Here is a 14419-nt window from a genome sequence, read left to right on the forward strand (position 1 = left end):
TGCTGAGGCTGCTGCGGGTGAAGCGCCTCGGAGTGCTCTCAGCATCCATTTGACTGTTAGAGAAGCTTTTAAGCAGACGGAGGGAGGTGCGCTGGGGATCTGCTGCAGGCCAGATGTGGAGCAGAAATTACCAGCGTGGAAAGGCTCCACAGATGCAGCACCAGCAGCCTGGATCATCCCTGCACTCCATGGAGGGCTACAAACACCCACACAGCTTCCTGGAGTAGAACATCTTCTCCTCTCTGCTCCACGCCGCCTACATGTCCCTCTCTCTGCCTCTCTCTCTCTGTCTCTCTGTTGGATGTTTGGGGGCGGATCAGAGAGCTTTTGGCAGAGGTGTGGCACCCTTTTCTAAACCTTCAACAGTCCTGTCTGGTCCAGCGAGAGGGATTTTATTCTGATGGTGGTCTGTGTCTGTGGGGGATGCGCTGTTCTCTACTGCCATCTAGTGGTCAGCAGGGAACACTGAGCCAAGAGGAATCAGGTTGTTGGGTGAAAAAAAAAAGAAAAAAAAAGAAAACGTGTTAACTTCATCTGTGTTGTGCAATTATACACTGTTTTAAAGTTATTTAATGTTTACTAAATAACTCTTTGTCTGTTCGGTCTTATTATCAGCTCTTAAGCTGATATCAGGACAATATTCAAAGAGATAATTCAAGCACTGGCGTTCGTTTAAGAGCAAACTCTGCACACATATAGAATAAGGAGGGACAACTTCTCTTCAACTTCAACAATTTATTAACAGAAATAAAATGAACATCCAGAGAACATCACTATATAATGCTGTTTATCTGAATCAACACTATATTTCGTGTTCTGTTAGCTGTGACATCATCAGGGGAGGCAGATCATCCACTATTACCATCTAACATAGAAAGTACTCCTGGGTCAATGTGAGCTTCTGTGCTTTCTGTGTCTCTGCTCTGTCTTCTCTAAGCCCCAGTGGGTGGAGGCAGATGAGCGTTCACACTGAGCCTGGTTCTGGTTCTGCTGGAGGTTCTCCTCCCTGTTAAAGGGGAGTTTTCCTCTCCACTGTCGCTTCATGCATGCTCAGTATGAGGGATTGCTGCAAAGCCATCAACAATGCAGACGACTGTCCACTGTGGCTCTACGATCTTTCAGGAGGAGTGAATGCTACTTGGAGAGACTTGATGCAATCAACTGGTTCCCTTATATATGAAATGTTTTGACCAATCTGTATAATCTGATTAGATTTGACTTTGGAAAGAGCCTTGAGATGACATGTTTCATGAATATATAAATAAAATTGAATTGAATTTAATATTTCAATCAACAAATCCTCTCTACTAGGCTAGTGAAACTTAACTTAAACTACTAAGCAAAAAGAAGACGAAAAAAGCTAAGCTAAGGAACTATATACATGCAAAAGAACACAAAGGAAAAAACAAAGTGGTTTATCATCATCAGTATAATTGAGTGAATCCTGGTTCACTGCAGATCTTACTTAAAGAACGTGGAATGGAGTTAATTAGCTTAACTAATTTAGAACAACATTTGACAACCCAAACCCAGGCTGATAGAAATGAGTGAAATGATTAAGAGTGCAGCTCACAGGCAGGTTTTCTGTTCTACGTACACCCAGAGCTGATAACAGATTTAAACTCTCAAACTCCAAAATATGCTTGTTTTGGTTTGCAGAACGATTTTTAAAGACAAAACTAAGATTTTCACCCTGATGTAGTATCTCGGAAGGGGAGGCGAGGCGAGGTATCATCAGCCGGATCCTAACAGCCCTGGGGGATGAGCTAACAAAAACTCCAGATTTCATCCAAGTTGGATGTTTATTTCAGAAAAATAATTCTAGGCAAACTTGTTTCTGTTGCCTCTCCGGCTCTCAGAGTATCAACACTCAGCGAGCTCCGGTTTCTATGGAGAGTCCGCCTACACGTACAGCCAGCAGTGAAGGCAACACAAATGTGCCCGTAATGCCAGTCTTCACCCACTCAACACCCCTGTCCGCTGTTTTAAATGCTGCCGTCTCTCCGTCTCCTGTTCCCCTGGTGTCTGCAGCGCGCTGAACATCTGCGCTCCCTGGCCTTCCTGTCTGGAGCTTCAGCAGCCCACCACTCTCCTCACTGATACAGATCTTATGCAACCAGAGACGTTTGGAAGCTAGTCGGCAGTTTCTGCTGGAGGAGACAAACACTCCAAGAGCTTCTTCTTTAGTTTCCATCTTCCTGTGATTGGTCAGAACCACAGAGATGAGATTACAATCGATCAATCTTCATAGAGGGCTTCTATCCTAGAGAAAACTGAGCTACTGGGGGCCGTTACCTCTGCTTCCTCGTGTTCTTTAACATAGAAAGTACCCCTGGATCAGTGCTTCAGTTGGATCTTTCTGAGACTGGTTCTGCTTCTGCTGGAGTTTTTTTCTACTCAAAAGGAGTTGTTCCCTCCCACTGTCACCAGATGCTTGCTCTGTAAGCTTGGATAGCTGCATAGTCAGTGGCTCAAAGTAATCGGCTGAACTTCAAGTGCCGATGTGACAAGTGAATTTCTCCAATGTGAGATCAATAAAGACTATCTTATCTTATCTTATCTTATCATTACACAGATTTTTATGACTTTTATTGTACTCTTCTACAACTAAGATCAAATTCCATATTATGTCGCTGGATCTGAATGTGATTCATGTGATTCAATTGAATAAATTTGACTTATCTGAATTAAATATAGACTAAACTGGATCCTACTCAACAGTACATTAATTGGACCTGTTAGTAAACTGCCTTGAGATTAGATCCGAATTTACGTGGCTAAAGGAAAAAGATGGGTTGTCAGTCTCTGCCTCCAGCGGAGGAGTTTATGTATCGTGTTGTCTTGTTAACCGGTGATGAGATCCTCTGTCCTCCAAAACAGATGGCCATTCACATTAAGTCTAGTTATGGTTCTAGTTTCTGGTTCAGAAAACTTTTAATCCATCTGTCTGCATCCGTCCAAATAATTGACTTTGTAGAGGTTTTTGAGATGACGTGTGATGTGAATTGGAGAGGATGTGAATATTGTGGACAAGAACAATGAATAGAACATGTAGTGTTGTGTTGCAGTAGAAAGAAGGAGGATTTAGTATTTATAAATTATTGTTTTACATATATGTATAAATAAGCATATTTTGAAATACACGTTGACACTCTGATCCTCAACAGTTGGTGGTGGTAATGTACACTGAAAAGATGTTTGCCAACCAAAGAAGAAGAAGAAGATTAGACAAATTACTTAGACCAGTAAATTATTTCATTATACCTTATTTTCAGTTTTTATCTCTATAATAGACATTAATTGTTCTGAAGGGAATTTACACTGTTGTGTATAAAGATCGTTTAGCAGAAAAAGTTTAACCCTTGGTTCCAAAATCGAACTTGACCCTTCCAATATGGCGGACGCGCTGACGTTTCTAATTTACCGGGCGACTAGAGAGCGGTCTGGTTGCAGGGGCGCTCCAGCAGACCTCCGCTAGAGAACGTTACTGCTGCCAGGAGCTCTTGAGCAAACCCAGCGCAGGGTCTATTCTCCTGCATCCCTTTTCGTAGCATCTCTTGTTTTCCTGCTTTGGAAGCCATAATTTTGAAAGCCGGAGGCTACATCCGGTTACCTCCAGCTAGCGTCAGAAACATCACGATGGCAGCGGAGTCCGAGTGAGTTTGCCGTCAACATTTCTGAATTTCCTTCACAGGTTAGAATCGAATGAGTCGGACCCTGTCTCCTCTCCCCCGGTCCCCGGCTGGGTGCTCTTTTCAGGGGGGGAAATCTAGGAAAACGTCGCAGCCGTTAGCTAACGACGAGCTAGCAGGCTAGCTCTGGCGTTTATAAAACGGTAAACAAACTGGAAGTTTGGCTGTTTGTGTCCGCAGGGTTCAGTCTGAGATCGAGGTGCTGCAGTCCATCTACCTGGAGGAGCTGCAGGTGGACAGGAGAGAGGACGGGTGAGAAGACGGGGGTTTGGGAATAATCACAAGCATTATAATAGTCCTAAAAAAAGCACTTAAAATGATAGATATCAGGGAAATGTTGACAATTAGATCAAAGGTCAGATGCACCAACAGGACTAAAGCAGGAAGAATCCTTTGACGGATATCAGCTGTGGCCCAAAGGCAGCAGAGAGTTTTTATTGGCTCAATAAATACTCTATATTGCAAAAAGTATTCGCCCCCTGCCTTGATCATATAAACTTTAGTGACATGTAATCCATAGGGCTCAATGTGACGTAGGTCCACCTCTGCAGCTCTAACAGCTTAAATTTTCCGGGGAAGGATGTCCACAAGGTTCTGGAGTGTTTCTGGGAATTTTTTTTACTGTTGTTCCAGAAGTGCATTTGTGAGGTCAGACACTGATGTTGGACAGGAAGCTCTGTGTAGCCCCTCATTCACAAACACTCCTTAATCATATTACGTCACAAATAAAAGCCGTTCCAGTCAACGGGGAGTTTCCCAGGCGCTACGGTGTGACAGAGAACCCTCTTCCGTTCTCCATCAGAAATACGCATCGAGTCCATTTGTGACGAATGACCAAGCGAAAGGCGTCAATTTCTGGAAACCATAAATCAGGCAGGATATTAATAATATTTAATGGGTAATGATATTATTTTTTTCTCTAAAACTGTTGCACTTAAATAGATTTCTCCCTGGAACTGATTCACTGAGTCATTTATTCACCTCATCCACTGGGATATGTTTTGGTTAAAATTGATCAAATAAATGTAGTTTGGATTTGGGTAAAATATTTAATGCTAGAAATCATTTTATAGAGTTAATTTATTTTTAGTTTTGGGCACATTTAGAGTTTTTTTTAATTTCTGTATTGTCAATGTTGATATTCCTCAATTCTAAAACATACATTTTATTCAAGATAGTGTTTTAGCCTTTTGTTTATATGCTTATTTAAGTTAAGTTATTTATATAATGTTTTATTGCTCTAGTTCTATAAAAATATTTACTTTGTACTTTTATTAAATTTTTTTGCTCTTGTTCCAAATGTTTAAAAAAAAACAGTCAGTGATGTTTTTTTTTTTTTTTTTTCACCTTTTTGTTTGATAAGAATAAGTATTGATAATAGTACTGATATAATACGGGATTGATAAGGAGTATCGTTAAGAATGGTAGAATCGATAAATCCCTAATAATTATACTTTAATATGTTCCAGTAGGTTATTTTTCAGCCGTTTCTATTATTTATTGGTTTAAAAAGTGTACCGGTGACACATTTGGTATAAAGCTTTGATCCGGACACGTCTTTTTAAAATTACTTTACGAAAACAAAAACATATCGAGATAAATATTGTGAATCAGCCTAAAAATATGGAGATATTATTTTTAGCCCATATCGCCCAGCCCTACTCAGTCTTAATCCATCCTATTTCATGACTTGATCTTATACATCTGTGTCCATGGAAGTGATAGGAGCGCCTGTTTTCCGTTGTTTCAGTGGGTGAGCGAATACTTTTGGTAATCCAGCTGTTGTGTATTTAGGGCAAACCTGTATACCGGGAAGGCATGAACGTCATTTGATGACAGTATTTTAAAGACGGTCAAAGATTATAAAGTGTGATTAAAAAAAGTTATCTTTGCTTTTTAGTCATTTCTTTGGCCTTTCTAATAGGGCTGGTCGATAAATCGATTTAATCGATTAATTAGAATTTACAATTCTTTAAGATTTCATTTTTGGAAAATCTGGATTTTATTTTGCCAATACACTCATTGGGTTTCCATGAAGAGAACAGCATGTGATGCTGAATATATGTTTAGGCAAAATTATTGTCAAAATATTGTTAAGTGGAAACTTTTTTTTACCATAATACAAGGTACTTCATTTACTTATTTACTTTTTTTTCTTTTAACTTAGTTTGAAGTTCACAAGTGCAGTGAAGCCTGTTCTTAGCTCAATGTGTAATACCACTAGCAGCAAATGTTTTGTTATATTTTCATTGTTTATAATGGCACGGCTGCCATCTTGTTTTACAAGCATGTTTCACAGCTTGTTTTTAGTTGCACTTTGAATTCAGGTCAACTCCCTGACGAAATGCTTCACCTAAAAGCAAGATTTTAAAATAATTTCTTTAATTTCTTTTTATGAAACAAAAAGGAGGAAAAAAAATCGATTAATCGGATTTGGTATGATAAAATCTGAGATTTATTTTTTAATCCATATCTCCCAGCCCTACTTTCTGACTGGACCCGTGGTTCTGGTTCCAGCATCATTTGCTGTTTTCTTTGTGGCTGCAGGGGCTGGGCGGTGAGTCTGGTTCTGTACCCGTCCACAGCGGAGGACTCGGTCTCTCAGTTTGTCCGACTGACTCTCACTCTCACCCTCGACCGCCAGGTTTGTCCTCCTCCCGCCCAAAAGTCTGCTTCGTTCTCTTCTCTCGCCACATGTCCTCTTCTTAGCCGAGTTTGAGCTGCTTTCCAAGGGGAAAAGGGCAGATATTTCCACGTGTAGATGTGAAAAGCTGCCGGGTGGGGAGACTGCAGTTTTATTTTCCTGCCGTGCTGCTTGGCGTTGCTCTATCCCAGGGGTGTCAAACTCATTTTGGTTTAGGGGCCGCATTCAGCTTAATCTGATCTCAAGAGGGCCACACCAGTAAACTCATTGCAAGATTAAATAGAACTAATAAAAGTGGACTTGTTGATTTTTATATTAAATGAATTTCACTTTTACACAATATATTATGAATAACCTCAGCGTTTTTAAGAAAAGTATGCAATTTCAAAAATACTTTTACTCAGTTAAACATTTACTTAAGTGCATTATGCATAAGAACTGATCAGTGATTGTACAATGTTGAAAAACATTTATTCACATTTTTTGGAACTTAAAAACACTGTCCTGCATGACAAAATACATAAAACAGTTAAAAATTAAGAAATGATTTAAAATCAATTTTCCTCATCTGAAGCTCAGTGCTACCATCTGCTGATTAAAACACAGCGCCCCTCCTGGACAATATGGGAACTGCAGATTTTCAATTAAACGAAGTACATGTTTTTTGCCATTAATTGTTTTATCATTCTCTTCCTTTTATCTCCTCTTTCTTTCACCTTTTCTTTTTTTTCTTCTTGTTCTTCATTTCATCTCCTACTTTCCCATTGTAGTGTCCATATCATTTGAGATATCCCCTGCATGAATCATAATAAAACTATTCACATTCATAAATCAAGCGGAGCACTATGGCAAAAGCAGTACTGCTCCACTTGTGAAAGTTAAATCTGATGAGCTCTTTTTGGCACTGGAGGAAAAAAAAAAAAGTATTTTTATTTATTTATTTATTTTTTTTTTTTTGAATAATGATAATGCATTTAGCCACCGGGCTGGACTAAATTGTTCGGCGGGCCGGATGTTTGACACCCCTGCTCTATCCTAAATACATTCAAGGCTGCGGCCGTGACTTGATGGAATCAACGTAACGTTCTCGTTTTTAACGTACTGTGATTTGAAAGTGATGAAAAAAGTGAAAGGTTTCCAGGTCCTGTTGGGTTTTTCCTTCCGGTTTCTCTGGTTAAAGATGTTTGACAGCCTCTCTCCGTTTGCTCAGTACCCCTCGACGTCTCCGGTCATCTCCATCCATCACCCGCGGGGGCTCTCCGACGATAAACTCAGCAGGTAACCGAGGTTCCCCGCGTCGACGTCGCTGCGACCCGGAGACCCGCTCTTTTTACTAATCTGGGGTTCTCTCTGCTTCAGCGTCCAGAAGTGTCTCCAGGCTGAGGCTGAGTCGTGGCTCGGTTCGCCGGTGCTGTATCAGCTCATCGAGGTCAGAACCTAAAGCGCTCTGAAGGTCCGGTTATTGGAGATGTTCTGTCGTTTCTGTGATCACGGGTTCTCTTTATGTCTCCCCGCAGAAAGCTAAAGAAATCCTGACTGAGAGCAACATCCCTCATGGAAACTGTGTCATATGCCTCTACGGTTTTAAGGTGAGCGGTGTCCCGTCGGTCCGTTTGGACTTCAAATAGGGCTGAACGATTTTGGAAAATAATCTAATTGCGATTTATTTATTTTTTTTCTTAATATTGCGATTTAATGCAATTTTTATTATTTTTTTCAGTTTAATTTATCATGTCTTTTCCTCGCTGTGCAGATTAGGTGCTAAAAAACCCGCAGCATCTAAACTCAGAGCAGAAATGATTGCGTTCTGCCTACAATATATTTCAACCAAAATTGCAATTTTGACTTTTCTCTGCAAGCAACAAAAATGGCCTCTAAATAAAGACGTTTGTAAACAAGGACTATTCAAAACAAGAACTTTTAATGTTTCTATTAATCAGAATATTATTCAAGAGAACAGCTTTTAGTTGATTTGGACATCAATCCTTGTTGAACATAAAGTGTAACCAACAAACAAGTCTATGTATTAAACTGATTGACCTGTACTTAATGCTATATATGATTATATAAACTCTAAAACAAGTAATAAAATTAGATTATCTCACTGCTGCAACTGTCTTTCCTGCCATGTGGAGGCAAACCCACTTTAAACATTTTACCAACACCTAAAGGACGCGTTCTGATTCATTAATTGTTACATAGCCAAAAATTGCAGACTCTGCGATTTGGAAATTGCGTTTTTTTAAAAAAAATCGCGATTTATATTGAAAATGTGATTAATTGTTCAGCCCTAACTTCCGCCGTTTTGGAGTTTGAAGGTTTAGGAGTCAGGCGACCTCTTTCAGTTCGGGATGCAGATACTTCCAGAAATGTTCCTGACATCCTGAAGTGACTCGGTCCGTGTTTTTCCGGCTCTAAGGAGGGAGAGACCTTCACAAAGACCGGCTGCTACCACTACTTCCACTCGCACTGCCTCGGCCGCTACGTCGGCCACTCGGAGCGGGAGCTGCGGCAGAGGGAGAAGGAGCTGCAGGAGGACAAGACCAGAGACGGGAGCAGCCTTCAGGTTCGGCTATCAGCAGCTGGACACGAGAAACCAGAAACGGTTTGGTCCGACTCTTCCTAAACCTTGACTCCGCCTCCTCTGACAGGAGCTGACGGTGGTGTGTCCGGTCTGCAGGGAGCCCCTCACCTATGACGTCAACCAGCTTTTATCGTCTCCTGCCCCGGAGCTGCCTGAGGTAAACCCCGCTCACACGAAAGCCCAGCAGCAGGTCTGAGCGGGCGGGTCGGGACTCTAACAGCCGCTTTCTCTCAGCTCGACCAGGCGGCCATCGGCTCGGACTTTCAGCGGCGGTGGGGGAAGCTCCAGCAGCTGCTGGAGAGGCAGAGGCGTAACGGTGGGATCATCAACCCGGAGGAGGAGTCCAACCGCTTCCTGATCCACATCCAGGAGGTGGGCGGGAGGAGCATTACAGGACCGTCTCAGAAAATTAGAATATTGTGATAAAAGTTCTTTATTTTCTGCAATGCAATTAAAAAACATGAAATGTCATACATCCTGGGTTCATTATAAATCAACTGAAATATCGCAAGCCTTTTATTGTTTTAATATCGCTGATTATGGCGTACAGCTTAAGAAACCCAAATATCCTATCTCTAAATATTAGAATATTGTGAAAAAGTATACTGGTAGGCTATTTAACTAATCACTTGAATCGTCTAATTAACTGGAAACACTGCAGGGTTTCCTGAGCCTTGAAAAACACTCAGCTTGGTTCAGTAAACTAAATCACAAGTATGGTAGTGGTTAAGAGACAACATCAGATTCTCACAGTAACTGGTGTACTGACCATGGCATTACTGTCCTTGATTGGCCTGCCAATTCCCCTGACCTGAACCCCATAGAGAATTTGTGGGGTATTGTGAAGAAGAAGCTGAAAGACACCAGAGCCAACGATGCAAATGAGCTAAAGGCCGCTATTGAAGCATCCTGGGCATCCATAACACCTCAGCAATGCCACAGGCTGATTGCCTCCATGCCACGCCGCATTGATGCAGTAATCTGTGCAAACGGATTCCCAACCAAGTACTCAGTGCATTAATGGACATTTTCAAATGTTTGATTTTGTTTTGCTGTTTATAATTTTATTTTTTTTACTTGGTCTGAGGAAATATTCTAATATTTTGAGATAGGATTTTTGAGTTTTCTTCAGCTGTACGCCATAATCAGCGATATTAAAACAATAAAAGGCTTGCAATATTTCAGTTGATTTGTAATGAATCCAGAATGTATGACATTTCATGTTTTTTTAATTGCATTACAGAAAATAAAGAACTTTATCACAATATTCTAATTTTCTGAGACAGTCCTGTAGCTAAAGAATTTACCGCTCTCAGTAAATCCCTATCCCAATACAGCTGAGACCACATATTTACATACGCCTTATAAACAGACGGCTCATGTTTTAGGTTAGTTAGTTACTAATTTTATTTTTATGTGCTAAACATCTGAATGATTTCTATTGCTCTCGTTAAACTCCAGGACGCGCATTCACAGAGATCCTCACAGTCCCTCAGAGCTGCAATCTTAGCCTCCCAGGAGTCTCAGCTTAACTTTTTCTCTGAGGAAGGAGACAATGGAGATCTTTATCTTAGTGAGGAGGTGTGGTTGACCCTGATGCTAGGTGTGACACTGTCTTTTAGGAGCTGTGATTGGTTGATAGTGCAAGAAAAGAAAGCAACAGGATGCTCTCCTAGAGATTAAAGGGGAGAAATTAGACTGGATTACACAATGTGTGTCATGATGATGAAATTTAGCAAAATGTATCGTCACACAGCATCAACATGTTTTAAAGCACTTTATTTAGATTTTCTTATTTATTTTTACTCACCAGTCATTTTGCTGCTTTATCTGTTTAATATTAATGTGCACTCAACTGTGTTTTACTGGGATTACCTGCTTGTATAAAGCAGGTAATCCCTTGGATTTGGCAAAACGACCAAAATGAAATGGAGGAAAAAAGGTGGAGAGAACCGAACTGTACAGCAGTGCTGCCCAGCGCACAGCCCACAGCGCTGAGAGGAGAATAGAGGAGTGCTGAAACGTATATTACTCCCTGGGTCAAGGTGCAAATAGATGGACTTTGAATCGTATTGCCGCAGATCAATGCACTTTTCTCTCTGCGCGTTTTGGTGTTTTTACCCTGCAGTGAGAAGCGCTCCATGCAGCAATCAAAAGCGGGGAGATGGCATCAAGCAAACTTCTAGACGACCATTTAGACTACTGACATCATCATGCAATACAGGAAATACTTTCTCGCCTTTTTTATTTATATTGTTTGTAATTTTTTCCGCTTTTTATTTATGATTATGCAACAGTTTTCCTATTATTTATTTATCCTCAATAATATTATGTTACTAGAGCCATGTCTTTATCTTATCTGCATATTAATAGTTGTATGATTGTTATAGACGTTTATGTCCTCATTTCCTCCTCTGGTCAGGTGGTGGATCAGCCAATCAGCTCTCTGTGTTTCCACCATCTTCCTGTTTCAGACACTCTGAGGCGATAAAAGTCCTCCTCACTACTACTAAGATTTTGTCACTTTAGGAGATCTAGGAAAGCCTGGGATAATTTGTTAATGACTTTTATGTCACAGAGGTAAAATTGTAAGAAAAATCAAAGAATGCTGGACATTCTAAGACGTCTCGGTCCAGATTCCAGATGTCTGAAGGTCCCAGATTTACCTGTTCGACCCGTTATAAAGAGCGTGGGAACAGATTTGAATCTTAGAGACAGTGTAAAAATGCTGCTGACACTGGTGGATGGAGTCATGATCCCCAGAGAAATTGGTCCTGGACCAACCTGGGCTGAAAGGCCGCTCAGCGAAGAAGAAGCCGTTACAGCAAAGGCAACATTAGGAGCTGGTTTCTGGAGAAAACTGTTCTCTGGCCATCATGAGCATCATGACGTCAGTGAGGAGCTTTAAAGGCAGTGAAGGTTTTCTCATAAAACGTTAAATTCCCCCTTTAATGATTCTGGCGTTTAGCAAACAGATCTTTTTTTTAAGGAATAATTAGCAGATTTTAGATACTTATTTAATCTGGTTTATTTACAGTCAAATTAAGTAGAATCGAGGATTTTATTTTATCTGATGATTAAACAAAAATAAACTAAACATGAGAGTTTGGTGTCAGATTGACCTGAACCGTGTGAATTTGATCTGTACCGTGTGAAGCTGCTGAATGTGGGCCGTTAATTCTGGTTCTGGTGTATTTCGCTCCCTGCAGTCCCCTCCTGTGGCTGAAAACGGCGACCCGGAGGTCGACGCCTCTCCAGACCCTCACGTTCCCCCCCCTTCAAACGAAAGCAGCGTCCGAGCGGAGCGCCTCGTTCCCGGACTGTCCCAGTTCAGAGGCTTTCCGGTCCAGAGGCGTCAGAACCAGGCGAGGGGGCCGAGAAGAGGAGGAAGGCCCAAACCCCATCCCGGGCAGGGCCCCCCCATCACACGACACCTGGAGCAGCTCTCCCTGTCGCCGGACCCCTCGGATCAGTCAAAGACGATCAAAGTTCAGGGAGACGGGGGCCGACCGACCCAGAGGGACCCGGAATCCTGTCAGAACAGAACCGGGGAGGAACCAGAGAAGCAGCTTTCTCCAAATCATCTGTCAGCTTCAGAAACTGAAGGCCCAAAAGATGGGGCCCACTCTCTTGGCGGCCGGGGTCACCGAGGGAGAAGAAGGGGCCCCTACCGGCCCGCCCAGCACATCGGAGCCCCCGGCCCCCCACAGCAGTTCTGGGACAGCCGGCCCAGAAGTCGAGGAGGCCCAAACAACCCGTACAGCAGAGGAGGCGGACCCCGGCGGGGCCATTACGGCAGGGGCCTCCAACAGAAGGTGGTGGACAGAGGCAGAGAGGAGGTGGTATGACACAGGGCGACAGGAGGGCGGACGGGCGCGGCTACCTTTGGCTCCACGGTCAGTTTGAGGCCCTGCAGCAGAAAAGACTCTCGCCGTCTCTCATCCTCCCGCTGGCTGCCGCTGCCGCACGCCCGCCGCCTCAGGCCCACCGAGGCTCTGCCCCGGCGGCGCCTGCTCTGTGACGTGGTGCCATGCGAGTTAAAGAACTACAGATCACATCTTCTCTGGATGTCTGAATGTGGCAGTCGCTGCCTGTGGCTCCAGTTTGGTCCGTTTAGAAGTCACCTTTTGAAAAAATGTCCAACTTTTTTTGATTTACTGCAGATTACAAGAATATGGTCCAGTGGGGAAGAAGCACAGAGAAAGAGGCTCACACCGCCAAATAAAACGATCAAATTAACTCTCTGTCACCTTCTCACTCCTTTGTAACTTTTGTATTTTTGGTAGAACTAAGGAAATATGCTTATTTATTGAATAAATATTACCTGACCTGCAGAAATAATAATTCATTTAAATCTGAAAAGCAGTAGAATAACAAAATGACTGACATCTGTCAGTCTGGAAAGGCAAATTCAGAGAGAAATGGCCTTCACGGGAGCGTTCCAAAGCCAGAACCGCAACTGATCCAAAAGAACACAAAGGCCTGTGTCACGTTTACCGGAAATCAACTTGATGACCCCAAAGACTTTAGGGAAAATATTACGCGGGCCGATGGCTGTGGGTCATGTTCCATCTGACCAAGAACTAAACCAGTGGTTCAGAACCCGACCGTCACCCCGACAGCCAAACATGGTGCTGGTTTGAAGTAAAACTTCCTCCTCAGAGCTCTGTAGATAAATGTTTTCAGATGTTGGTTGAATTAAAACATGTCTGCAGAGGAGAGAGTCAAAAACCACTAAATAAACACCATATAGATGTTCTAATATATTACATATTAGAACATGTGTTCTGGTGAGAGCTTTTGAAAACAAGCATACTTTTCATTAAGCCCACATTTCTGTATTGAAATAGATTTTTTTATTGGTCTGACGTAATCTAAAGTGTGTTTTCATCTGCTGTATCCGGAACATCATCATGATTAACAGAAATAAATGCTTGGAAACATCAGTGTGTGTGTGTAATTAATCCATATAATGTATAATAAATTAGCTTTTCCACAATGCTGTAATTCATCCAGCCTGACTATATTAGATATTCTGTTGTTGATCTGCTTATCCAGGCTACCTAAGCAAGCTGCAGAGTCCAGAGCATGTTTTCCCTGTGCATAGGTGGGTTCTCTCCAGGTACTCCTGTTTCCTTCTACAGTCCAAAAGCGAGACAGTTTGGTTAATTGGTCTCTCTAAATTACTTTCAGGGATTTGTGTGGGAGTGGCTGTGGATGGTCTACTGTTCATGAGGGGATGGGTAAAGGCAGAGGACACATTTTACTGGAATCTATGTTGCAAAAAAGATGACTATTCTGTTCATTAACTAATTATTGTTATTGTTTTCTCTTGGAAAAACAGATAGATTGTGATGCCTGACCATTGCTGCTCCCCCTGGTGGACAAAAACACAAACATCACGTCTGAACTGAAAAGGCTGTTGCTTTCTGTGTGGCATTCATATAGAGGACAAATGCAAGGCAAATTTATTTATATAGCACATTTCAGTACAGAGAC

At 42.0% G+C, this 14419-nt stretch overlaps 1 protein-coding gene across 1 annotated transcript; it reads left to right on the top strand.

Annotated features, from left to right (window-relative positions):
- Positions 1 to 3387: 3387 nt before the first annotated feature.
- On the top strand, positions 3388 to 13866 carry rnf25 (ring finger protein 25). The gene is made up of 10 exons (XM_036147906.1): positions 3388 to 3656; positions 3873 to 3944; positions 6240 to 6336; positions 7547 to 7614; positions 7696 to 7765; positions 7854 to 7925; positions 8756 to 8902; positions 8988 to 9077; positions 9155 to 9292; positions 12130 to 13866. Exons 1-10 carry the CDS (start codon positions 3640 to 3642, stop codon positions 12766 to 12768), a joined length of 1410 nt encoding a protein of 469 aa, XP_036003799.1. The 5' UTR covers positions 3388 to 3639; the 3' UTR covers positions 12769 to 13866.
- Positions 13867 to 14419: the final 553 nt, after the last annotated feature.

The sequence above is a fragment of the Fundulus heteroclitus genome, chromosome 16 (assembly GCF_011125445.2).
Source record: "Fundulus heteroclitus isolate FHET01 chromosome 16, MU-UCD_Fhet_4.1, whole genome shotgun sequence".
Lineage (NCBI taxonomy): Eukaryota > Metazoa > Chordata > Actinopteri > Cyprinodontiformes > Fundulidae > Fundulus > Fundulus heteroclitus.